General features: G+C 40.6%; 2 protein-coding genes across 7 annotated transcripts in view; one reads left to right on the forward strand and one right to left on the reverse strand.

The window, feature by feature from the left end:
- The first annotated feature begins 5,849 nt into the window (after window positions 1-5,849).
- Window positions 5,850-9,899, forward strand: LOC120799283 (histamine H3 receptor-like). Its single transcript, XM_040144330.1, has 3 exons — window positions 5,850-6,096; window positions 6,835-7,001; window positions 9,147-9,899. The coding sequence occupies exons 1-3, from the start codon at window positions 5,850-5,852 to the stop codon at window positions 9,897-9,899; spliced, it is 1,167 nt and encodes a 388-aa protein (XP_040000264.1).
- An 8,971-nt stretch (window positions 9,900-18,870) lies between these two features.
- Window positions 18,871-27,786, reverse strand: part of LOC120799282 (zinc finger protein 521-like) — a 90,348-nt gene continuing 81,432 nt past the window's right edge. For all 6 annotated transcript variants that reach the window (XM_040144327.1, XM_040144325.1, XM_040144328.1 and 3 more), the window contains one exon: window positions 18,871-20,310. In XM_040144327.1, coding sequence (XP_040000261.1) covers window positions 20,281-20,310 — 30 coding nt within the window. In that variant the 3' untranslated portion in view covers window positions 18,871-20,280. The remainder of the gene's footprint in view (window positions 20,311-27,786) is intronic.

A 27,786-nucleotide genomic window follows, 5' to 3' on the forward strand; every position in this document is an offset into this window, starting at 1 on the left:
ATGTCACAGTGGGAAAATCACAGGTGTAAATAATCAAAAATGTAAAAAAAAATGTACCTTTGATGGTAGAAGTGTTTCAGGAAGTGTTAGGAAATAAATGGTGCAAGTAATTTGGTTATTTTCTGTCTTCTCTTTTTTATGTCATAGCTTTTTTTATGGAAATGATCCCAGGTGCCATTTATCAAATTTATCACAAAGTTTTTACAATGCTAAATAAACTAATTTTCACCTGAGTTACGACTCATCACCAGACACATTCATCGTTTCTCTAAAATGGTCTCAGCTGCATTGTCTCTTTAACATGAACCCTAGTGGGTCATCAGCTTTAGCTATTATTTTCACAGGAGTATTGTCAATGGCACTGATACGTGTTAAGACAATGAAGCATTAATACTCATATGGGGAATATGAATCTAAAATAAGCACTTTATTACTTCCTTGATACTGCACTATAGATGTGACACTATTTTGGGATACATTACCTCCAGTTATTTGTCTTTCACCTTTAGCAAGAAAATTGACAACAACCTGATTTTGAAGCATTCTTAATGCATATTTACATCACAATAACAGGTGAATTTATTACACAGCAAATTAAATCAGCAAGTCTTGCCAATGCAAAATTTGAAAAAAACCCACTTGTGCTGTATGCGTCATAGTGGAGGTGAACATTTGAAAGAGAAGCAAAAGGGACTACATAATACTATTGCAAAGTTTCTAAATTATACAGACAGCTCAATACCTGTTGACTATAATTGACACTGTTGACTTTAATTTCTTCTATTTTAGCCTAAACATGCCTCATGCCTTCTGGTTAATTTAACATCCAAGATTTTCTTGTGATGCTTACATAATTATTGGAGTAGTAATTACTGCACAGTGATGTTTACAATGATGACTTACTCAATAAATTTTGATATGAGGGTGGGGTACTCTTATATATGGATTAACCAGCTTGGAGCTTTTGAAAATGACATAAAAAATTTAACAAGTCAAAATACTGTCATGACGAGGCACACCCACAGCATTTCAATGAGCTTCTCTGGATCTGGAGTGGAAGGTAAATGCCAGCACCCTTCATCTCGCAGACAGCTCTGCCAAACAGACTGTGAGGCTGCGAAGCCATCCAACTTTGTGTTCAGCTCTCTCATTAATGATTAGCATTTATTATGAAAACTGTGACAGCTCTGATGTGATGTGAAGACTGAGACTACCAGGGGATATTTATGTTATGGTCAAGTGGCACATTATCCAATACCCAGCATACTGATGCAGCCCTGCATGTTCAACAGTTGACGTATGCTTCTCTCTATGATATGTTATCCTGTTCCTCTAACATTTTAGAGGGCACTGGACTACTTGGTGGAGGTCTAACCAAATTTCGAAATCCCGTCCATAGCAAGTCAATATTTTTTGTTGTTCCAAAAATGATAATTGTTCAGATTGCTTTTTGTTTGAATGTCCTTTGGAAGTCTTAACTCGTTTTGTTTGTCACTGGACAGATCCAAATCAAACAATGTAATTAGGACTCATTACTAAAGTAATCTGAAATAACGTTTCTGTTCATACTGTTGTTTGGTAAAAGTGAGAATATCACTTGTTGATTTTGGCAACCTGCAAAATGGCCAGAGATGGGAGTTAGGTAAAGGAAAAAAATTCAGGGCTGTGCCATTTCTCCATAGCAGTGATTCAATCAGTCAGACACTTTCCCTGTTCCTGACAGATGTGCAGCATTAAATTTTGAGAATCTATGGACCAAATAATAAAACTGCATGACTAGTTTTTAATAAAAATCCAGGTTCCAAATCCAAATCTAAAAAGCAGCAAGGACTCACAGATTGTATAGTTGGAAGAATAGTTATTCAAATCAATTGCAGTAAGCATAGTCAGCTCATGTACAGCAAGTGGATCAAAACTGTAAACCCTAACCTGCCATTCAACATTATTTGCAAACGGTAGATTTTTTCCTGTTTTTACTTGTTGTTTTGCACATTTTTGTGCATGTTTTTTCCCATCAGCCAAATTAGGTCTTACTTGCAAAATTATAAAGAATGCTGTCCTATGGTTATACTTATAAATATAGAATAAGAGGGATCTCAACTTAGATCTCAACTAAACTTAGACCTTAAAGCTTAACTTGACATTTATGGTTTCAGGAACTTGTGAGCAAAATACATTCTTACATACTGCTGCACTTCTCTGGAAGAGTGTTTGGATCCTTGAAACAACGGGCAGAAAAGAGTTTTAAACTGTTTGAAAAGAAATGGTTCTTTAATAATTAAGACTTTTTTGTAGGCTTGTTTGCTTGTCATATATGTTGTAACCTACTGTATATTGCTTAACTTGAAGGTCTGTCTTCATACTCTGTCTCTAACAAGGACCAAAAGGCTTTTAATTTTATTGTATTTTGAATCCTTGATAATTTAATTGGTATGTTTGCAGTCTTGTATTTATCTTAAGTTTTGTCAGTTAAATGTATTTCTAAACCTTCAAACCTAATCAATAGTAGATTGTTGGCAAGTCTCCAATATAATTATGATAAAATGTAATGTTCAGATATGCTGGCAGTTTGTACTACAAATATTTAAACTATAACATACTTTATTATGAATATGGTCTTTGAAGGAATCCTTAAAAGCCTCCATTAGGGTGTAAAAGGAGAAATGGGATTTGTGCTGTACATATTATCGTTTAATTTTAGCAGTGATTACTGTGGATAGGTTCACTGTTATAGTATGATAGCATCAGTACTCCAGCCCAGCAACCAAACACAAACCCTTAAGTACTAGCGTAACGGAGATCCACAGCAGGGTACAGTTTAATTGGCAACACTAGTTCCTCTGTGTACCCTGTGTGATACTGTTTTGTTTCTGAGTGCCTCCCATATTCCGATGACTCACTGCACATGTAATTTCCCAATCCAGCGACAATGCACCTGCAATTTTGATTGACACACTTTCCTTGCATTCTGTTTAATATGTATGCAGTAGTTTAACATTTTTTATTCAGGCAAAACAAAATTATATTAAAAAATTTAAACCTTGGGCTTTGGAGATGCTCTTCCCAATATTTCATTCTTCTACTCAGTATTTTACCAGGAACACCTAAGTGCATAATCTTTGGAATAATGATCTACTATAATTGTTGGGTTGAGTCACCTGCATGATGTTTACATTATGTATGAAATTTATTTAATTCTTGGGAATAGAATATGTCCAATCTGGTGAAAAAAATTCAAAAACAAGCAAAACTGATGCCAATGTTTTATCTATGATGAAGAGCTTTTTTCAATTAAAGTTTGTGACTTGCACCTCACGATTGCAGAAAGGAAAACTGGAGCAAAGCAATAGTGCAGCACTGGTGTAAAGCTATGTGCATTAGTTTCCATGATGGCACAATGCCGGCTTCCATGACGTCTTTGTGCCTTTGTTGGATAGTCGAATAACTAATAGTTGTAACTAACAGGTACCTCACTATCACTAGCCTTTTTTATAGGCAGACAGAAACTAAATGAATATTGAACTTACAGTGTGGCCCTTAAGGGACAATTTTATGGAAATGAGCAGTTACGATTCACAGGGTTTGAGACCTTTCAAATATGAAAAATTATTTGTGATTTGTTATTCTGGTGGTCATCCTTTTTCTAATAAAAGCAGACGGTTGATCATACTGTATTTGAGCTGAGATTACGTGTAGTCAGCTCTTTTTTGGTATGTGAATCAAATTCCTCATGTAATCCCTACCCTATATTGAACTACACATTTTGTTGAACTACACTTTTGTTTTTGTTGTTGTTATTTTTTAATTTAAAATATGACACATTTCTCAAGCACTCAATCCTTTTTCTTTTGTCAAAGCTGACACATTGGGAGTGAAAATTGGGGCATATGACTACAGAAATGAATTTATAGCGAAGCTGCAAAGGCAGTTATGGTTAAATTTCTAAAGAGCTGATTTGGACAGACATCTCACTTTAAATGAGCTTATGGTGAGCAAAATGGTAAGGAGCCTAATTGACGCCGTTTAACTTGCTGTGTGCCGTTCCCTGCTCTGTTTCCTGTGTTGCAACTAGGACGTGACTTACTCTGAGAGATAATGGTGGTTTCATCGGTGAGAAAATAACAGTAATTCAAGCTGGGCTCCCTCAGTCACTTTTACTGTTCCGCAGTGTTTCTCATTTCTCTTGGACCACAGCTGGGGGACTGACAGGATGGTATCAGAATGCAAATAAGACCTGCAGCTTCTTCCACTGTGTGCCACTGGGAGGTTATATACACACACGAATTAGCTAGACGGGAACATGAAATACACAAATTCAACATCCTGGACTTTGAGGTGCCATAGGCGAGAATGCTAAATGTTTTATTAGCCTGCAACTGGTAAAATCTCACAAGGCGTGTTGATGAGAGATTCATTGAGAGAGCCCCAGCATATGTGCCTCCCACTCGTTCCTGATTTGTCCATTATACTGTTGGTGGCTTGCACAGGTTTTCGTGTCAGTGAAGTTAACTAAGTTGACAAATATGAGATTCATTTTTGGAAAAAAATGGCTCTAGCCCATTAAACAAATCATACAACTGTTGTGGGGTGAAAACCTTGAATGTCAAAAGTGTCAACTTTGAAGAAACAAAAGAAATGATCCCTCACCAATTTTCAAAGACGATCGAAGAAGCATAGAGAGGGCAATAAATCTGAAATAACATTTTAAAAAGAACAGCAGTTTATAGCGGAACAGTATTGATCTTCATAACTTGTTCGACATGGGATGAGGTAAGAGTCATCACAGTTTGGCCCCATTCACACCTGGTGTTAACTGCTGACCTGTATCTGGGTAAGTTACCTGGACAATGATGTCCAATCCATGGGTCTCTACATGTACACCTGGCATTAACATACATTTTTCCTTATCCAAATTATGTAACCAGACACAGATTGCATCTGCATGCCTGGTGTAAATGACATATTTTGATTGTGTCATGCCTCCGGTGTGGCATGTCCTGTAGCATATCATTTCCCGCAGCATGCTGTTGTGACTGGTAGGCTGCTCGCTTGTGAGCTGGTGTGCGCAGGCCGACTCAGTTATGGGTGCTGCTGTGGGCGTGTGTGCCTACGAATCAAATGTGAGTTTGCCATGAACAGATTTCAGTGGGGACAAGACAGGGCTGGAGACAATTAAACATGCAGACGACCTTACCGTGCTGATTCACAGCAAGAAAATAATATTTAAAGGAAAAAAAGTAATCGACTCGTTTTGACGTCAAATGATTTAAACGTGCCAATCTCAGTTTACAGTTCAATACAAAGACTACAATCCGTTTTGCTGTGCTGCAAAAATCTCTTTCCACTGACCAAAGTGTGGGATGCTGCTTGAATAACACAATTTCGTATCTGTAATTACTTTAAGAGGGAGGATATGGAAGTTAACTTTCATTAATGTTAGTGCGTAAAACTTATTGCGCCAGTATGACTTCATCATATCGAGTAGGTTGTGGCTCGAGGAAATGCTTTAGATATCAAAGTCCTGCACTACATGCGTGATAAAAAAAAAAAAAAAAAAAAATCTATTCTCTGATCGGAGAGGTAATCTCGTTACAGCGAGGCATCACCTCACCGCATTGCTGCGTAATTCGTCAAGTCTCCAGGCAGCCTTTGGTGAAGAGCCTTGTGCGCTCTCTCGTGGATTTTCTTGGACACTGTGCTCACTTTCAACAGGAGAGCGACGGTTTCCAAGCATACATGGGGGTGGTGGATGCAGTGTCCATTCGCCTGGCACCTGTTGCCGGCTTCCAAGTATCGGCTCCGGTCTGCTGAGGATTTAACGACCGCGCCGTCCGCCTCACATCAGGACCATGTCGGAGGAACAAACTGACTCCAACTCCAGTGGGTACTATTTTGACAGTGCCTCAACCAGAGTCCAGAGGAGCGTCGTGTTTTCAGGACCCATATTTGTCATTTTAATGGTGATGATGGTGACTTTGGTTGTTGTGATAGTCCTGGGAAACGCACTGGTCATCTTGGCCTTTAAAGTGGACAAGAGTTTGAGAAGACAATGCAATTACTACTTCCTCAATTTGGCAATATCAGATTTTCTTGTAGGTAAGTCCAACCTTAATCCTTTGTTAGACACTGGAAAAACCATAAAATGTGGAATTCGAACGATGAACGCGTTACTTTTGTCATAAAGGCTGTTTTCTGTGCTATGGTATGCAGATATGTGGTAGGTACAGTTTTGAAATCTTTAAAATATCTTTGATGCTGCTGTGCATGCCTGCCAGTCCCCCTGTACTAAATGTGTACTACTAAGTAAAGTAGTTGATTGGCCCGACATTCAAAAATTAGGGAGTTGCAAATTTTACTTTCTTTCTTTTTTTCTTGGCAATGGCATTGCTGAAACTTTGCAAACAGGCAATCTTTATATGATCTGCTTTTTCACACTCAGCTAGTGTTTGTCACCTTCCGTCTTTCCTTCCTTCCTTCCTTCCTTTAAAGTTCAGCAAGGTAAAAAATTGATTTTATACTTATAGATATATATCCCCCCTTATTTAGCATTTATAAGCACTATATAAACATTAAATAAATGTTTATAACAGGCTATGATGTAGTTAAAAGCAGATACGAGACCACTTTTTAAATATTTATTAGATTTATTAATTAAGCATGTTCAACGGTTATAAGCTAGCCTATAAAGACATATCTTATATTTTTTCAGCTGTGCTTTACTATATTGTCATTGATTTTCTCCTTATACCCACAGAAATGTAAAGATGATGAATGCACATAAGTGAAAATGTACTGTATATACCTTGGTTGTCTTTCCAATAACTGTTTCTGTAGGGGCATTCTGCATCCCAGTCTACATCCCCTACATCCTCACAGGCAGGTGGACACTGGGCCGAGTACTGTGTAAACTGTGGCTGGTCACGGACTACCTGCTTTGTTCTGCGTCCGTCTTCAGCATTGTCCTCATCAGCTATGACCGTTTCCTGTCAGTCACCAGAGCAGTGAGTGGAACGTCCTGTGCCTCACACCTGTAATACACAATGTAAATTGTGACACACGGTGGCCTGCCATATTTGCAGAGGAAAATGAGATTTTGTCATAGACAAATGAAGGCATACCAGAGTATAGTTAGAGTTTTTTCTAAACTTGCTTGGGATCTCTGTTTCCACTTTTTTTTGTCACGTTTGAGTGAAGCCTTTAAAGTAAAATGTTAAAAATTGAAGAGCCCTTTCCCTTTTAGCTATCCACATTCTCAGAGCTTGTGGTCTATGGCTTAAGTTTTGACTGGTGAGTCTCTCAGGTCATTGGTAGGGGCAGTGCCACCTCATTCTCTCAAATGTGCCCATCTGTAGAGGTTAATCATTCGTGACCCATTCAGGCCCAGTGCCACCCCTAATTATAGTCCTTCCCCATGACAAAGATAAAAAAAAAAAAAAGTCACATTTTGACTTTGGGGCAGACTGGGCTTCAGAAAATGCCCAGAAAACAACACACGGCTGTCAATAAACTTTAACCTTTGATGACTAAACTTGAATTACTTAATACTTTTAATGCAAGTTCAAATCATTTAACATATGACCATGCAACTGTGTTCCACTGCTTTATTTTTCTGAAATACAACTGTACACGATCAGTAATGTCAATTCTCTATTTTCTGCCTGTCTTGGCACACATCTAGTAGTTAACCAAAACTTCAAAACCTCTGCAGCTGTTCGCCCCACTGAATGTTTTGTTGATGCTTGTCTGTGCATTAGCCAGCTGACTGTATCCTTTACACGGTGTGTTAACTCAAAGATGGGATGAGGCTTGGCATAGCAGACAAAGAGAGTGTTCTGTTTCCTTTCACAAGCAAACACTTAACATCAGAGCAATGAATACAAATAACACCAGAGAGAGAGAGAGAGAGAGAGAGAGCCTCTTCTTTAATTAGCTAGCTTTGATCATGGAGATCCTCCTCCATGTCATGGTCCTTCCAACCTGAAGAGATCAATCATAGCAGAAACAGACCACCGGCAGCCAAGCAGCATTTTCCTAAAAGCATTTCTCTCTGAACATTGAAAAACAAAGGATCGTCAGCAGTCACAGGGCAAAGTTTGTCTTTGAAAAGAAAAGATGGTGTCAGATTAGATGCATAGATTTGGCCGTTAGATGAAATGTTAGCACTTTAACAAAAGGCTAACTGCGCAGTAGTATAGACAAAAGATTGTATCTTAGGTTTTAGCTGTGATTACAAGAATGAGCTGAAATTCAGCCTTCTAGGTCTCAGGGGGAATCTTAACAATTTAAAAAGATAATGTGAAATTTCAGATTGGATTCATGAGAACACCTGATTCTTCTCTGTTGAGTGGTACATCATTACGTGGAACAGGGGCAAGAATTACTGCATCCCAATTAATTTATACAAACGTAAATGGAGCCATTTCTCATCTTCTTTGGAGAAGAACTGCAGTTAGTTTCTCATCAGAACAGTGGCATATCTTTATCAGCTGGAGAGATTGCAACGTATGCCGCCCGCTTAGGACATAGGTTGTGACACTAATTGAGACAAGTGGTCATGAGAGGTGCTTCGTTGACTTTACACTCATTCACACACTTCTCTGTACTGCATGCAGTCAGGGCGTTGGAAACATTATGAGTTCCTATGCTCTGTCTCTGCATCAAGATGTTTGATTTCACTAACATATAATTTTATATCTGGTTGCATATTAAATGCTCCACTATTATTAGCGTGATACTTGATTAAATTCTAAAATTCTCAGTTGTTGGCTCATTAGAGCCCTGGTGATGAAGGGTTTCTTTGTTTCACTGGATGATTTTGTAGATATGGTGGCTTATGAAAAAGCACTTTTAGTCATTTTATTGTAGTTATATTTTGAATGCAAGAGCTTACTTGTATTGTATTATGTTTACGCTGGGTTATTGTTTTTTTACTGTGTTACAACAGTCTGAATACCTCTTCCACCACTGGTGTTAAATAAGCATTACCTACCTGTTTGTGGCTAAAGAGAGTGCATCTTAGGGGAATTCATTGTTCTTTTGCCCTTTAAATATTTCTACAATAATAAGAGAATGCAACAACTGAGTTGCTCCACACTGGCAGTATTACTCAAAATATATATTCTGACTTATACTTATATTTACTACAGGTAAGTTATCGTGCCAGACAGAGCATGACTCATCAAGCCATAATCAAGATGATTGCTGTCTGGGTGCTAGCCTTTGTCCTGTACGGCCCAGCTATCATATTCTGGGAGCTGGCTGTGGGCAGAAGCCATGTGCCCAAGGATGAGTGCTTTGCGGAGTTCTATTACTCTTGGTACTTCCTGCTGAGTGCCTCAATGCTGGAGTTTTTCTCTCCTTTCATCTCAGTGGCTTTCTTCAACCTCAGCATTTACCTCAGCATACGCAGGAGGAGGCTCCATAGCAGGGAGGCCCAGCTCCATCATCAAATGAGCGAGCCTGCCTCTACCCAGGGGGAAGGTATCCCCCTATCCCACAACTGGGGGTTTGGGATGAAACTGGCTGTAAGAGGCTCTATCCGCTCCCAGACCTCCTCTCCCAGTTTGGGTAAACTATATCCCTCAACCAGCAGGGCAGCCCAACCTAGCCGTCTGTCCAGGGATAAGAAAATTGCTAAGTCTCTGGCCATCATAGTATGTGTGTTTGCCATCTGCTGGGCACCGTACACCCTACTGATGATCATCCGTGCTGCCTGCAGAGGGCGGTGCATCCAGCATCACTGGTACGAGGTCACCTTCTGGCTCCTGTGGCTCAACTCTGCTATTAACCCATTCCTGTATCCGCTTTGCCACAGTAGTTTCCGCAGGGCCTTTAGCAAGATTCTCTGCCCAAAACTGCACACCACCCCCCCATCGTCTGCCCTTCGTGCTGGCCAGTGACAAGCGGATGACCGTGGATGGATGGGGACAAAAAATGAGCCAAAGCTATGGATGGATGTATTCAAAATCTAACCCATAAATTCCACAGTTTCAGCAGATGAAGCTAAGCTGTGCAACGCAGTTTGTCATATGGACCATAATCCATGGCTCTCAGTTGTGTTTGGAATTGTAAGGTTGGTATTGTACAGTATAATCTAACTGACTGTCAATCAGTTCACTGTTTCCACATCTTAAGTATGTATTGAACACTTGTCATGAACATGAAAGTAATTATCCTGCCTAAAAAAAAATCTTAATATGCTAACAAAAGTATTATGGTGATCAATATAATAGAGTTTTGACTTAGTGATGGAACTGGACAAGTTTACTTATCAGTGCTGTGTTGGCTTTGGGTAGGAGGAAAACACAACTAGAGCGAAGTGCGAAACAGAACCGTTCCTTCAGGCCTTTTGATAAATACCATGCAGACAATGTAATAATGACATCTGTCAACTGTGTCTTATGCACTGTACTGTGTGTGTCTGTAGAAATAATGTCAAGAAATGCATTTTCCTTGAGTAACTGCTACATTCTTTCTAGTATATTCATTGTCCGCTTTGTTATGTGATAGATATTCTCTAGAAAATGAAACATAACCATTTCAGGCTAACTAGCAATTTGTTGGTTATGTTGTCTAATTCTTGATGTTAAGCAGCTTATACCTTGAATTTATACACATTATTCTGAGCATTTATGATCATAAAAAGGGTTGCGCCTGCTGTGACATCCTCACTTTAGCTAAGTTAAAACAAATCACCATCACCATCTGCTGTTGGAAAGTTTACTAGTCCTGCAATTACAGAAGCACCGTGAGGAAAACACAAAGTGCCATTAACTGTACATGTATGTAAAATGAAATGTTTTACCAAAGCCTAACAATAGGCTATTTTTCCATTATATCACATTACATTACATTAGCAAAAGATTACATTTCTTCATACATTCAGGACATTTTCAGCACATTCATCAACCCACATTTACAATTTTTTTTTTTTTTTTTTTTTTTACAGTAATGTAGGAACAAAAAGCAAAAAGAACATTCCTATTATTTTAACTATGATCACATTACTATTGATGATCAATCATATTGCCACTAAAACACAATGCCACCATCACCAACACTAGTCTTTTATATTTCTCCTTTTTTAGTAAGAAAGTATTTGGCTTTATTTTAGAGAGAGAGAAGTAACCTGTTTACAAACAATGCCAAAACACCATTTCACTGTGAAGAGCAGGTGTCCTTGTACCACTAGATGTCACCCTTATCCTTTATAGCTTCCTGTGTGTGCAGTGCTTGAGGATTAAGCTTCCATTCATCATAGAGTCAAGACAGTCTTTGAGATTTTCTGTGGTTTCCATTAACCGTTTTACTTATTGTTTGTTATTTAAATCGTCAAATACATGCTTTACTGTTGCAGCAAGACACTGACTGATTCAAATTGTAATAAAAGAATGTAACCTAATAATCAATAGGATGGTGCTCTCTTCAGATTTACTCACAGTAAATCATTTCACTGTACATATTGTCAATTAAAAATAATATGTAAAAATATGTTCTGTGCTTTAGCAATTGTTATATATATATATATATATATATATATATATACTTCCTAAGCGCTGCTATGCTATTTTTTGTAACTGTTTGTGAAAATGAAATATTAGAGTAGAAGCCTAACTCTTGTCTTTATTGCTCAAAAGAAAATGATTGTATGAATACTTGAATAAAAGTAAATTACTGTTTTATTTTAAGTGACTTAAATTTAGAATCTTCAAAAATAAACACATCTCTGTGACTTGCTGATAGTCTTTATGCACAGTATGACATGAAATAGAAATAGAAAAAAAGTATGTGCTGCATTGTAGCACATACATAAAAGCACTTTAATGGCAGCATTATAATCTGTAGTTGCGGTCTACCTGATGGCTAATTGGGTCAGTGCCAAGTGCCGAGTGGCGTTTGTTTGATGTGGAGATGAAATGCTGAGAGTGCAATACCATTTTTGTATTGTTCCCCAGTCTAGGTAGGTTTGATTTGATAGATTAAATGAGTTCTTTGCAGATGTAGACTTATTAAACCTGTAATTATGCCATCATGTTAGATAGTGGGGTTACATTTGCAGGTGCCTGGGTACCACAGGGGACTTACATTGCTCAAATTGTTGCTGTTGCCTATGTGCACATCTGGGCCCCTGGTCAGGTGCTGAGAATAAGGGCACAGCTGCAGGGAACAGGCTTCTGCTCCCCCCTCGATCCCTCTCCGCCTGTGGCGTGGTGGGGGGACAGAAGCACACTTCTGACCAGAGGGATGCAGGCACATTTCCCTGGGGATGACAGAACTGCATTTATCGGCAGAATGGCAAGCCTGGGTTTACACCCTGTGTATCTAAATGTGACAGCAAGAACGATATCACTGCGAGGAGTGCTTGCACTTTGAGCAGTTATATCAGGAGTACTGCTATTGATTTTGTTGATAAATTGAATCGCATGGCATGTGTGCCAAACCTGGCTACTGCCTGGGGGTGTATGGGGGATCATGCCATCTTAAATTGGTCTAGGAGGGGTAGCACCATGAAAGATACAGACGAGAAATAATCATTTTGTGTATCTACAAAGGTGTGTATGTGCCTTTTAATCCTATTCTGTGTGTGAATGTAAAAGTGTTTATGGGGGGTTTGGATGTCTAGGACCCCAAGCGATGTATCTAAAAGCTGTGACCCCAAATGGAACACACCTGTGCCCCTGAAGTTTATAGAGCCCCATTAGAAGAGACTCAGTCAGTGATCAGAGGGGGAGAGGGCCTATATAACTTCCCCATGAGAATCTCTGAATAGTTAAACTCTATGAGGTTCACCTTATTACTTTGTTGGGATGACTTAATGCTGAAATCTCTTGTTTTCAAACCAAATAACCCCTCTGGTCTACACAATAGATAATAAAAGGTGACGGATGCGTAATGAAGTCACTGTAATGTTTGGCATCAGGAAGAACACAAAAGATTGCCGCATTTTCACGCACCCAGACTCTTTATAACAAAAGCAATGACCAATATGCTACACTTGTGGTATTTTGGAGTGAAGCAGGAACATAAAAGTGAACCTGCAGAGCCCTGCGTAGGCTGTTCACTTTCTCAGCTAACTAAATGTAAACCACAGTTAATATTTCATGAGGGACATACTCAAAAAGAAAAAAACAGACTATTTCTGCTTGATTTTTGCATTTTCCGTTCTTCTGTTTTTTCCCTCTGCTTTTTCCTGCAGTGTACTTCCTGACTAGAGATTAAATAATTCCATTGGAATCCTCTTAGGATGGGTTCCCAGCACTTGGCAATTAAACAATTACATTTAATCAGCATGGGGCGACGCTTCAAGTCACCCTCATTTCAGACGTTGATTAAAAGCAATTCTGCAGTGGTTATTGCTGTCGACTTTCGAAACTGTGGTTCACTTAGGTTTACTGCATTTGTGGGGTCAGGTTGGATAGCAATATGGCAGGTTCAGTGGTGGTCGAGAGCTGTATCTGCCTCTGGTGGGTAAAACAGTAATGACAGAACTCATGGCAGACCTTATATTCTCCCTTAAGTCAGAGCTAGTTAGATTACTTAGAGACATTTTGACCCTACAGCAAAGAAGACTCAATGAACAATGGAAAGGAGAGGGGCATTAAGTTATGCATGTGGGAGTCTAGATCCTGTTAGTGATTTTTTGTATTACACGTGTGCATTTGACTGTGTCCATACACAGCTGTTTCTTTTTGCATCTGCATTTAAGCGCATTTGGCTTGAATGAAATGCACCTTGACATGTACAATTTCATCATCCCATGCAATAACATCTCCCTCTGTGATGGCAAACAAGCTGAGAGAGGGCACAGGGGGAGGGGGGCTTTTGTGTCAGCCGTATTTGACATTATGCTTGAGTGAAAGAGTGCTACGTGGCACAGGGCTGGAGCAAACTATAGTCTTCCCTGTGCAACACAGATGAGTTGTGATGGATATCCGGCCCCCTCTTGTGAAACCCAGGTGCCCCTGTTTCATAAGGCACCCCACTGGCTCTACCGCCCTCTTAATTAGCAGCTTCCGTCAGCTGGCACCCAGGCCTTCGAGCACCAGTCACTGGCCTCTGCTGCTGAAGGAATCCAGTTCACTCCAGATCTTCAGCTTTTTCTAACAGATGGATACATGGGCGGGCTGAGGAAGAAGCATCAAGGTTTTTGCAAACCTGTAAATCTGTGAATTTCCTGGTATCTAGATCAGATGCAGGCTGGAAGGAGGAGAGAATACTTGAATTGAATGCTTTAGTCTGTGTGTTTCTTGGTTTTAATAACGATGGGCAACGGCAGCGAATGGGCCTTGAGTTTTGAGTCTCAGCTGTAGATACGCTGTGAAAAGACATTGATGATTTTTATATGATGAAGTCAAATATAGATAAAAGGCTTCACCAGCCTGAGAATGTAGCCTTTTTCCTGGTGCTGTATCATAGCAGCGCTGTAACAATAGTCTCTTCTAATGACATTCCCCTAGTAACTTCTTGCCTCTACGAATCTCAGGGGGGAAGCGCTACAAAAAGTGATAATTACATGAAATATACATAGAGAATAAAGGGAGCATGTTTACATAACCAAGCCCATAAATATCTGACTGAGAAGACATTGTTCTCCGACTCCTTTTAAGCTGATCTCCCAGGGATGCCATTTTAATGACATGATGGTTTAAAGAGATGCTGCTCCATCTCGTTCCATATTTAATTAACTTTTGCTTTTCTGACGCAGAGGAAAAACAGAATAAAGAAAGCGTGATAGAGACAAACACACGATAGCGAGAAGACAATAACAAATAGCTGGGAGAACAGAGAGGGAGGCAGGGGGAACATGAGTAGAGACCTTGTCATGCTTTTGTGAGCTGTTTACAATACAAGAGATGCAAAGGGAGAGGAGGGGTGGTGGAAGAGAACGAGAGTTAGGAAGACTGACATGGGTGAGAGAGGATGAGATTGAGGGATGAGAAAGAAAGGAAAAGAATGAACGGGAGGCCCCAGATTTTAAAAGAGAGCGAGGCAAAATTAAGAAAAAGGAGGAAAAGAAATTAAGGAGGACAGGGGAGAGAGTGGGGGAATACCGGTAGAATGGGGCCCTTGCTCTCCCGTGGGACTCCATTATGGAGCATTTTTTAGTTAATCACCAATAAGCTAGTAATAAATAACTGTAAAGAAAATAAATGTGAAACTGACAAAATGAAGCAACATGTTTAACTGACATTCCAGATTCCCAAAAATAAATAAAACAAATGTTAACAAAAATACTATCAAAAAAGTAAGCCCCTCTCTGTATTCTACTTTGGCTTCCTCCTCCTAATATATTTTTGCAATGCATACCACTGTTTATCTACCATGTGTTCATTAAATAAACACATGGCAGATGTCTGTCAGCAAAAATAATTTCACATCAGCATTAAAATAACGTACACATTCAAAGATTTCTGCTCCTTATAAAACATGGCTAAAGTTATGTTTTATAACAACACACTAAATAGTGCACAAATCTGTGTTGACATTTCTGTGGTCATGCACACCCAATGCACTGAACCATTTGAACTGTTTACAGTAAACTCAAATCATTTAACCAATGAAATCATGCTTTGGCACTTAGATACAAGGGACTCAGTCCAGAAATCAGAGTCCTCCTCTCTCTCAGGCAGTGTGTTTTCCATTTTTCGGTCAGCTGTATACAGTGTACGCTGCATTATTGATACTTTCTTTCCCTTTTCTCTCCTCTTGTTAGACTCTTCCCTTGTCCTCATCTCATCACAATGGCCACACTGGCTGTGGAGCCTGGAGAGCGGCAGTGAATTTGACCCCACCTGGTCTATATTTTATTGCTTGGTGTTTAATACATTTTTGAAAATCCCCCCCATCCCATCCAAAAAAAAAAAAAAAAGATTTCAAAAAAAGATAGTCTATTCCACAGTCTGTCTTGGTGAGGCAGAGGGAGATGACTGGAGGGGGATACTCACCTTCAGCTCTCCCAGTTCAGGAGACAGGGGGGATCATTAGGAAGGGCTATAGAGGAGGGAAGAGTGGGATTGTGTTTGTTTGTCTATATGTTTGTTAGCTCGGCGATAGACTGGTGACTTGTCCAGGGTGTACCCTTCTTGCCCAGTGTGTGCTGGGACAGGCTCAAGTCCCCAGTGACCCTGAAAAGAATAAATGGTTTATAAATTGGATGGGGGGATGGAGAGATGACAGATGCATCGTCCCAAAACAAATGAACTCTCAATAAAAATGTTATTTCAAAATACATTTATTTACATGTTCTAGTTTTGTACTTGTTTAGTTTGAAGTATAGGATGAGGGTGATTATCCTCAGAATCACCAGAACTGAGGGAGATATCCACAGGCCCTCTTTTCTAATTATCACCCAAAAACTGTCTTGGCCAACCATAAATTTGTAGGAAAGGTTTCTTTATGTAACTTAACTCTGAGGAGGACAATGCATAGTTTTCATAACTGTCCTTTTACTGTTATTATTATTACTACAATTACATTTTAAAGACACAGAAAGTGGGTGTACACAAAACTACACAGGAAATACACAAAAGACAATAGCAAAGGCCTTTGTGCTTGATCCATAAACACTGTGGCAGGGCTACATACTGAGGCTGAGGCGTCCATTTTGCTGACACAGTTCTGAAATGAAAAGATGGCTCTCTGGATGTGGAGTGCCGGTATGAGAGATTGGGTTACCCCAGACACTCCCAGCGGATCTCCTGGCCAAATGGATCTGGATCTCATGCTTGGGCGCACATATTGAATGCCATAAGAGGTCTCTGAGGTCTCCTTCAGTGGGAGGAATGCACAGCCTAACAATGTGGAGTTTTCACCAAACTACATTTTGCACCAAAGAAGAGCGATAGCAAGGACACTGGAACACAAGGGACAAGCACTAAATGCATACTTATATTTGTGCTGGTTGTTCATACCGGATGAAGTGGGACATTTTTAGCTTCCTGGATAGCAACATACTGCACAGGTTCAGTAGAATCTCATAATTCTTTAATAAAGTTTTAACATGAGGCTGCCACTTTTCCTCTAGAGGACTATGGGTATTAGGCTGTCAAATAAAAAAACAAAATGCCATTTCACGCACAACCTGGACAAGAACAATGGCATTTCAGCTACTCTCAAGCATCTGGTCCGACTGCCCAATTTCACTAAGGACTGGCCAGGCTCTTAGCAGCATTGAGTGCCAATTGCATTGAGGTTACGTTCAGGCAACTACACCATAGAGGATCAACCAGGTTAAGTTATCTCTGAACAAGCCATCCATTCTGCTGCTTTCTGATGGAAGAATACTTGGGGGCTGTGTAATTATATTGCTTTAAATGAACCCTTGAGAACACCCCTGCCAAAGCGCCCACAAAGTCTCACACTTGGGCGAGTGTCAGAAACACAACACTTGTGTATGCACTCATGTGTGTAGCCATGTGTGTCTGTTTGTGTGTGTGTGTGTGTGTGTGTGTGTGTGTGTGTGTGTGTGTGTGTGTGTGTGTGTGTGTGTGTGTGTGTGTGTGTCAGTGTGTGTGTGTGTGTGTGTGTGTGTGTGTGCTTTTTTTTTTTGCTGCCTAGGCTGGCTTTAAAAGGGAGGCCGCAGTGGTTCTGATACGCCTCACAAGTGAATTTAATTAAATCATAAATATGAGCTGGAGGCCGCCACCCAATTTAATGTAATGGATGATGTGGGCCAGTCCATCTCTGGCAAAGCAAAGTTCTGGACCTGTTCAAATGCCCTTGAAGCTTATTAAAAGTGCCTGGCAGAGGGAGATGCTAGCAAAGTTGTTTAATGGATGCCCAGCTTGCATTCAGTATGACAGTTAATGTCGGGCTGTACCACTTCTGATTTGGACGAGGGGTTGCGTCTTCATTACGGAAGTCTGTCACTACAAGAGGCCCTGTCCATTCCTCATCTGATCCTCATTATAGTAATGTAATAAAAGCTAATAGATCACAGGCCAACATGCACATTTGATGTTACGCATGAAATAAGAAAAGACAAGCTTCAAAAAAGCGTGATTGCAGAGATGCTTTATAAAAGACTGAATGTGATCATTTTCTGTGACAAATGAACTTTAATATTATCACCCAGAGGGATCGCATCTTTATGTTTTTATATATGTTTTGCCATTAATGGATTAAAACAGCATATGTGGAAATATTATTGTGTTATCTTACTATTCTTATTTATGTAAGAATTTATATGGTAAAGTATGCAGTATTTCCTATATACAGTTTATAACAAAATACAGTATCTGCTTTGTATTTCAAATGAAGCATTAGTTTACAGTCATTTGTTACTCACAGTATAACCTAGTTACAGTGCTATGAGCTGCAGCGTGGAGCCTTTTCAAAACAAAACTGAAAGCTTCACCAAATGTTATGCTGCTTTTGTGTCACCATTGATGAATCATTTGCTGAGACAGACAGATGTTGTTGCATGGGTTTTGTCCCATTCGGCAAAAGCAGAAGAATCTTTTCCGCGGTTCCCTGGAGTGCTGGAGGCTCCCTAAATAGACCTAGCGCAAGGGTGTGTAGAATGGGACCGCACAGGGTGATGGGTAATGGAGTCATTAATAACACAGACCTCCCTTAAGATGCTCAGATGTTCGTTAGCGAGAGTCACAAGGGAGTGAGGAAAAATAGGATGCAATTTGATACAATGAAAAAATGCAGTGTAAGCTTTTGATGATGATCACGTTTATGCTGTCATAGGCCTTGTTTGATGGGTTAATTGTATACACACACACACACACACACACACACACACACACACACACACACACACACACACACACACACACACACACACACACACACACAGATACACACATGCCTTTCAGATAGATAATGAAGGGACATTGAAGCCATTTCCTCATACAGTTTTTAATATTTCCATCACATGTGCAACACAAAAAAACGAGGTCTGCCAAATACAGAACTCCATATTTGTACAATACATTTTAATAACATTGGAGATAACTGTCCTTTAGCTGCAGGAGATGATGATTTCCTGTAAACTGTGTATGAACAATTCTCAATCAAAATGTCAAAACATTAAAGTTTCATACAAAAGTGCATCTCAGGTTCAATGAATGCAAAACATTTACATAACAGAATGGTTTAAAGTTTTGTATGATGCCATAGTGGCTTCCAGCTTGAGCAGAGAGCAATGGGATACTGCAAAGAAACAAGGAGAGTACTTGGGCACTCTCCAGGAGAGCCAGGGACAGACTTTAGTTACTACGGTATATCCCCGAGACAGACTGAAATTGTGTTCAATCTTCATGACCCTAAATCCAAATGGATTAACTCCAACATTGCGGAAAATATGTAGAGATAACAAAAAAAAAAAAAAAAAAAAAAAAATTCCAGTAATCTCCAGGCTTCAAAGAGCAGTAAACATTAACAACAGAAATGTACAGGTTGAGTCAGTGGGCTGGAGATTTCCCCATGCTCTGAGAGCCACATGGGAGCTTCTGTTCACGAGCCAACCAGAGGAACTAGCCTTTTCCAAATCTGTGTCACTGCGTTTGCATATATCAGCATCCTGTCCTGTTTTCCTCTTCTCTGTGTTGTTTTTTCTTTTTTTCTTTTTTTTCATCTGAACTCCAGCGCAGGCAGTGCAGATTAGTCGCACCGCCGTTCTCAGCTGGTCCTCTGGTAGCCATGTTACGACAGTCACACAGACAAGATCTCAGCCTATGCTGGTGAATCAAACTTTTCTACCCCTTAAAGACTGACCACGTCAGGATACAGAGTGACGTACTGCGCAGCAGGAGTGCCGCTGATGAAAAGAGTTCTCCTGACAACACATGCCAGTTCCTACAGTTTCCTACACTCTCAGTGGCACCCTGTTTCTCCTCTACACAACTGGTTGAGTCCCATCTGGTCTGATTGACAATGTCATTGATCTTTTTTTCCCTTCTCTTTTTTGGACAAACATTTTGAACTGTACATTGGCAAATACTGTATAAGATTGCAATATAGCTGTAGTTAAGCAACACATGAAGAATTCTATGTACAAACAAGTTGGCTTTTTCTTTATTTTTGAAACAATGGTCAGTAAAGAATGGAGAGGGTCGTTCTATGTTCTTTCCCCCTCTTTCTTTTATTTTCTTTGCTTTTCTTTTTCCTTTCTGTGGCATGGTTCCTTGTGGTGTACAACTGAATTGAAAGTTCAGTGCAAAACAGTCAGTGGAAAACTGCACTGACGGTAATTGGTGGTCAGACATTATTCTCTGCTTCATGTGATCCATGTGATTCATGTTCTTGGCCACGGCGCTGGTCTTTGCCATGTTAGCTGCTGTGCTGAGTCAACGTGTGGTTCTGCAAGGACACAAAAGAAACAGGAGAAACATTACGATCACATATAACACATGCATTTTTCAGTTTTCTTGCCTTTCATTAAACAGAAGTTATTCATCGTCCATACCAAGGCCACTAATGTTCTTGCAGCTTACAATTTATTTTACATGTTAGGATTGACGGACACTGTCTTTTGATTATCTTGACATTTGAACATCATCATTACTAGGCTTTCATTATCCAGATCCTATTAACTTGCACAGGAGTCAAACTCGTCTGTGGATCAATAGCAGTTGGCTTTGGGATTATGGATAGGTAAATCCTGGTCTAACACAAAGGCACGAGACCACTGAAGATGACATCCCATTCCTCAGAAATCCTGCCTCCCGATCAAACTCTGTGTCCATGGAAACAAATCCATAACATGGCGCTGACACACCTGATGGAATATCTTCCTTGGAGTCTTGTTTATCAAGTACATGTATTGAATGTGCTGCAAATGTACAGTCGCAGAAAAAAAAGTTGAAAAATACTTCAGGCGCAGGTGAGGCTGTTGATGATTTGATCCCCCACACTTCTGTAAATATTTAATGGTGCACAATTCGCTATGACAGGATAACAAGCTGACAACATCACGTTTTGCTGTATCTCCCAAATATATGCAGGCACACACAGAGACCATTGAGAGTGGTTGTAGTGGGGCAGCTGTGCCAGGTTCTTTAAAGGGAGTGTGGACCAGGGGGTGTGTAACTGGTGTCCCTGGTGGGCTGAATCCAGGTCATCTTTTGAAGTGACTGCTAATCCCTTTAATGCAAACTACATGCCCCACTTGCTGCGCTCTGTTTAAAACACGGCCTTGGACTCTCTAAACTGGCATGGACTAGACACACCTGTCACAGAGTCATCAGCACGCATGCATGCACAAATACAGTCACACCTCGGTGCACACATACATTTTGTCCTGCACATAGGTACAAAATGAAGTGAACAAGCGTGTGAAATAACATTTTTACTGCTTTACTAGTTTTTGAAATATAACTGGGAGACATAGACAATCTAAAATGATTACTGCCACCTCAGTGAGAAGGTTTACCAAAGCAGTCACCTTCAGTCCTGTTGGTGCAGAGTCCCTTGGGCAGTGCTAGGAGATGACTATTAGCCCCCCTTGCATTCATTCCCTTCCTCACTGCTTCCATATAAAGCATTAAAACACCTCGACCGCTTTCCTTTCAGTTAGGGCGATTATTTCCCGACAGGTGGGGTAATAAGCTGCTTGACAGAGAGCAGGAGTATGACCCCTGTAAGGGTTAGCGTGGCTCGCCAGGGCCCTGCTCTCCCTTTTTTAAAGAGGCGGTCCTGGACAGCTCCTCTGCCTTCCTCTCTCTTCTCTTGCTGAAATAAAGCTCCTTTAAGTGAGTCTGGGAGGAGACTCCCCACGGGACGCTCTTTCTGTCTCTCTCTCTCTCTCTTTCTCCACCTCACCTCCTCCCCCTCCTCACACTCCACCAACCCCCTACCCCCCGGTGAAGACATCCTTGGCGTTGCTGAGGAGGGACAGGAGCACGGCAACCTTATTAATGAATGCGGCCCATTACCCGTCAGCCTGGCTCCTCGGCGACTCCCAGAAGCCCCTGCAGTACGTGACTTCAAATGGCAGGATATTGACACGGGGAAAGCAAAGCGGCTAGGACTGAGTTTGTGTGCACGTGTGTGTGTGTGAGAGTCTGTGTGTATGTGCAAGAGAGAGAAACGGAGAGAGAAAATTTGTGCTCAACTGAGTGTGCATGCCTTTGTGTGAATGTGCCAGTGTGTTTAGGTGTGTGTGTGTGCGTGTGTGTGTGTGTCTGTGGACCCCAAAGGAACGTAGCTCCTTGGATATAATGTAGGGCTCGTAACAGCTATTAGAGGGGAAAATAACCCCTCTGGGGAAATGCCCCCCCCCTCTGCATGTCCCAGCTCTGTCTGACACACACGGCATTCTACCTTTTCCTTAAACATGCCAGGAGTTTTCTCACTGAGGGCTTTCTCAAGGACGGTGTTAAACGACTTCAGTGGCTGTGGCAGCCATGCAGACTAAAGGGAAATAGAGGAAAAGAGGGGGAAAAGATGTTAAAAGAAAATGAAACTGATACCTTTATCTCTGTGGATACTAAACTCTGCAGAGTAGCTATAAACTGTTCTGTGTATGAGTACGGAGGGTAGAAGTAAGGGAGAGGGGAGGGAGGGTGCAAATTCACTTTCCAATCTTCATCCTTGTCAAGTTCTTCAAGTAAGTTTAATACCTATAGTGCGCAAGTACAAATGTCAAATTAGATGCGAAACACATAATTCACACCTTACGCAAGAAATTGTCAAAAATGTCCAGCGCCCCATCTAGGAGCATGTCACCAGCAGTGTCACACTAGAATCACTGCAATTTAGGATTAGATGCCCTCCATTAAGCCTTTAGCTCTCATCCTAACTCCCTCCTTCAATGCCATCTTATTCCCCCTGAAACTCTGCCATTCCCCTTCATCCATTTCCTTCCCTTCTATCCAACTCTTAATCTCCCCCTCGATCTTTTCAACCACCTGCTGGCCACACAGGCCTGCTGCAGGGCCCAGTTACCAGCCGTATTCAAGTACGCAGTCAATTCTCCACTAAATTAAATTTTGCTCTGATCAATAAGGTGCACCCGCTTCTCCCTTATGAAGACTGGCTGCATTGGCTCGGAGCAAGCCTCCTCTTCCTCTCCTGTTCTCTCACCGGCTCTGTGCCACCGTTAAACCACCACTTTCATCTGATTACATCACCCTACTGCAACGCCCTCGGGGGTAGTGGAAAAGGGGGGAGAACACCCGGCAGGGGTCTTGTGTACCCATGCAAACAGGTGCAATATGTCTTAGGAATTTAACGCCGCTGCAGACAGGGAGAGGGTGAGAAAAAATGGGGAACGACTGGGGAAGAGCAGAGAGCGGGAAAGTGCAAGCAGGCTGGGGAGTTGATTTATTAACTAATCATTCTTTATGCCGTTCCCCATTGCTCTGGTCTCCATCGATAGCACCCGGTCTCCAGTGAGGCAACTGAGGTGCATCTCTTACATCAGCTCTGCAGAGGAAGACTAGTGGACTAGCAGACACATTTTCTCTTTCATCTGATCTTGCTGCATTAAAGACAATCTTCCCATTGTCCAACATCACAGAGAGAGGATGTAAAGCTTAATCACAACGCTAACAATGTTTGATTAGCATAATGTTAATACCTGCAGAGCACATGTTAAGTGCATTGTGTCTGCTCCTCTACCTGGTGTTATCCAGCATATACCATTAAACCCATGGTTTACTGAGTGGTTAGAGAGCTGAGCGAGCAATAACAACCTGTTAAGCCATGGCCTTTTCAAGGCTTCTCAGACAAACAGAGCAGTGTGCATTTTACACAAGTGTAGAGTTGACCAGTGAATTCACTAGAATTTGTTGCATTATGTAGCCCTCAAGTTCTAAGTGCTGTATCTTTGAATTATATCAATTTATTGCTAATTATATATTATACATACTGCATTAAAAATGTTGCGAAAATTAGTATTAGTGCATGAACTAAGGCTTACTAAACAGTAACAAAAAAAACTACAAAAACTAACAAAAAAACAAAAACAAAATCCAACTCAAAATGTAATTGATCTCAACCAGCGCTCATTATGATGCCATAAACTTACACGGTGCATGATAAAAACGCCTTTATCCTACAGTGTAATTATTGTGTTACATGGTATAAACAGTAAGAAAGGAAGTACTGCAACTATAGAACTGACTTACCATGCATCATTTTTTGGTTTTAAAGACGTGCACAACTTGAAATAAAACATTCTTTGGGTGCGAACAAAAAGTCTTAAAAGTATGTAAAATAGCAATAATACTTTAAATGTTCCAGTTAAGGACAGTTTTGGGTGATAATTGTAATCTTTAATGATTTAGTAGTGAGAAAGGAAGCTCTGACAAAAGGATAACTTAGAGCAAAATGTAAAAAACAGTAATGTAATGTCTGTTGACATGCTAGTCCAACAGTAAGGCATAAGTGAGCCAAGTAAGTGTTACTTACAGTAAAGATTATTCATTAATGAAACCATCTAATTAGAAGAGTTAAGCACATTCATTTTAACCCCTGCAGCTAAAGTGTCTTAACTAAACTAAGTTTATCTATAGTCAAGATTTGACAGAACAGTCAAAATTATAAACATCCCCCTCTAAACTCTGATTATAGATCTTATCAGTCAGTCCCGAGTTTCTCTCTTACCCTGCATGGCTGACATGCAGTAAGTCTGCATAGCTGCATCTGGAGCACGGGGAGTGTGCACAAAACCACTGAGACCTGTGCATAGCCGTAGTCATCACTCAGGAATTTAATTAACGCATAAGAGAACGTCACCTAATGGTACTAAAACAAAGAACCTGCGTTCTTTCTTCGAGGCTCTAAACAGCAGGGTAACTTTAAGCAAGGAAATCACTTGGATATTTGAGCTCATTTATGTTTGTGTAATGACTGAAGGATGAACAATGGCCTTCAATCAGTCCTGACCCCACTGCGTCTTGGGTTATTTTGTGAAAGTACTGCCATCATCTGAAGTGTTTTCTTATCGTTCACAACCGTTGCGGTGAAAGACAAGAGTGTTACATCCTGCCTTGATCTTTAATGGTGTCTTGAACTCTGTCCTGTATTGACTCTGTCCTCCCTTTGTTCATTGCCTACTGTTGACCAATCCACTGAGGGAGTAATCCTTTCCTGCTTTGACCTCAGGCCAGGCTTACTGCTGGCTAGTTTAGCCAATGAAGAACACAATCAAATAAATAAATAATATAGCAGTTGGCATTCTCCACAGTCATCACTTATCAGGCCGTAGGGAGGGTTGACCCCAAACACTGTTGTGCCACAACTGGCCCTGTCTCCTTGGTAACAGACTGTCTTGTTTGAAGTGAGGTGCCTGGGGAGTCATGGTCATACAGCAACAGCACAAGGCTATGGTGGAGTTGACAACAGCAATAGATTTCAGTGTCTTCCATGTGTGTCATTTTGTGTCTGGTCATATTCACACTGAATGCTTGTAAAAATATAAAATAAATCCATAATGTTTGAGATGCTTTGATTAGATGTCTAACTACCCCAACCAAGTACTTCTGAGGTGTAATCGGAGATGACGGACCGCCCTTTTTGTGGGCCGGTGCTTTGTAGCTCCAAATGATACTCATTACCTTGTCTAAGTAGACAAGTGAATGGTACTAGAAACACACTATGCAGTGATCCCGCTGTTTGACTGAGGTAGCAAAACAACTGCACAACTGCTGTGTTATTATGGGGCCTCATTAAGTGAGGAGAGAGTGGGAGACGGGGAGAGGGATAGAGGGAGAGCAATAGAGAGAGGGCCAGGGAGAGGGAGAAAAAGAGAGAGGAAGAAAAAAAACACAAGAGAGCGATACAAACTGTATTCCGAGGCGATAGCAACACACAGATGCCTTTCCAGCCAAAATGAAGACTATGACTAAAGAACCCAATTAAGGGCTTTCTTTGGGGAGCCATCTTGGGAGGGGGATGGGTCTTGGTGGGACATGAGCCCTGGGCTACATCCTCTAATTAGACAGAGCGAGGGGGGGAGGATCTCTGCCTGTCACTGGGAGGGAGATGGGGTCCATGGGGTTCCACATGTCAGTCCCAGAAACAAAACACAATTACTCTCACATTTAACCACTTCAGTCAGGGACAGACTTTGACTAGGGATGCTACAGACCCCCCCCCCCCCGTGCTGCTAGATATGCCACTTCACAAATATGGATATTTTTGAGGACTAAATTTTCTCCTGCATCGCCACACTTCTATGAGAAAACGAGATTGGATCTGTACTCTCTACTTTTTCCACTGAAATGGAGGAGCGAATCAGAAAATTAGCTTTTAATTGCGTGACAATTGGTGTCATTCAACATCCTTTCCCAAAACTGAAGAGTGAAATTACTTTGGTGTTGTGATGTGTGAATATACAATTCGAGAGCGAATAATTGTTTTAATGCTGTTTATTTTGGCCTCTGCTGCATTTTGTTAACACCAATAGCATAAGAGACACTTGAAAATCAAATCACTAAAGACAGTAAATTAAACCTGTGGTGAATTTCCTGAGAAGCGCTTAAAATGGTATTTATCAAAGTTGCTGAAAAAGTCAACTACGAAAAGTAAAGGAGACATGTTTGAGGGAGAGATCCGGTGATGGATTCTAGCACAGTACACCAAGTGTCTCCTTTTTGTTTGGATTTAACTTTCCCCAGTGGTGCAACAGAGGAAAAAGAAAAAAAAAGAAAAGCTCAAAGGCTTCTGGGAGTTTTTGTCATGTTTCCCTCCAGACAATGTGTTCGCATGCACATATTAGACCTTGGGAGAGACAGACACAAAGACAAATACATACAGCATTCACACAGATATATACACACAAACACATTTTCACACACAAACACACACACACACACACACACACACACACACACACACACACACACACACACACACACACACACACACACACACACACACACACACACACACACACACACACACACTGAGAAAGAGAATATCCTCCCAGGATCATTAGGTCTGTCATGCTGTCTAATTCTGATCCACCTACAAAACTAGAACACTACTATTGTGATACATCACTAGTCATCTAAGGGTGTTTATGTCCCCATTTACAGTGCAGAACAGCGTGTGTACAGTGTTGTTCATAATTATAAATAAGCTTAAATATTAATGATGGTGCCTCACAAGCAGCTCTTTTTTTTTTCTAATTCACTGTTCTTTTATTTTGTAGTGCAACTTTTTGAAATAGTGACAGAAATCTGAGCACCTGGGGTGATGAAGAAAAAAACAAGTTGTCATATAAAAGGAAAAAAATATATATACACAACTTTCAAAAGCATGAAGAGCTGTCACACTTGGCAGATCAAAATATTCAGTGAAAATGGGGTGTTTGAGAGCAGCTTAGGGACAAACACATGAAGCTTTGCTTTTGTTCGACATGTTTGGGACACAGGGCAGTTGGGGCGTTTTCGGGGGTGTATTTTAAAAAAAGAAAGAAAAACTTCTGGGGAATTAAGGCTCTGTTCTCACTGAAGAGTGCCATTCTTTAGATTTGGGGTAAAGAATGGCCTAAAATATTGTTTTTAAAGACCCATCATTCATGGAATAAACTTTAGTAATTCCTGCATTATAATAACATCATAAAATGCATTACAATGATACATAACCCATTTCATGCACTTGTTTCCTCTGTTGCTCTCTGTCATACTCCCTCCTTTCTTTCAGATGTCCATCTTTCCCTTTCTCTCTTTCTTATCTTCTGTCTTAGATAGACATTATGACATGCATAGGTGTTTACACTGACCCGGTGACCATGAAGCCTATAAATATGCTTAATTAAAACAGTGGAATTGGTCACAGCTTGGCAATAATGGCTATCACACAGGGAGAGGAGAATCTCATTTGTGT

Source organism: Xiphias gladius, chromosome 14 (assembly GCF_016859285.1).
Source record: "Xiphias gladius isolate SHS-SW01 ecotype Sanya breed wild chromosome 14, ASM1685928v1, whole genome shotgun sequence".
Taxonomy (NCBI): domain Eukaryota; kingdom Metazoa; phylum Chordata; class Actinopteri; order Istiophoriformes; family Xiphiidae; genus Xiphias; species Xiphias gladius.

What these genes read in the sequence shown, in the direction of transcription:
- LOC120799283 (XM_040144330.1), top strand. Translation starts at nt 5,850, where the DNA reads ATGTCGGAGGAACAAACTGACTCCAACTCCAGTGGGTACTATTTTGAC. An exon ending in AATATCAGATTTTCTTGTAG is followed by an intron (nt 6,097 to 6,834) that starts GTAAGTCCAACC and finishes CTGTTTCTGTAG; the next exon opens with GGGCATTCTGCATCCCAGTC. An exon ending in TCCTGTCAGTCACCAGAGCA is followed by an intron (nt 7,002 to 9,146) that starts GTGAGTGGAACG and finishes TATTTACTACAG; the next exon opens with GTAAGTTATCGTGCCAGACA.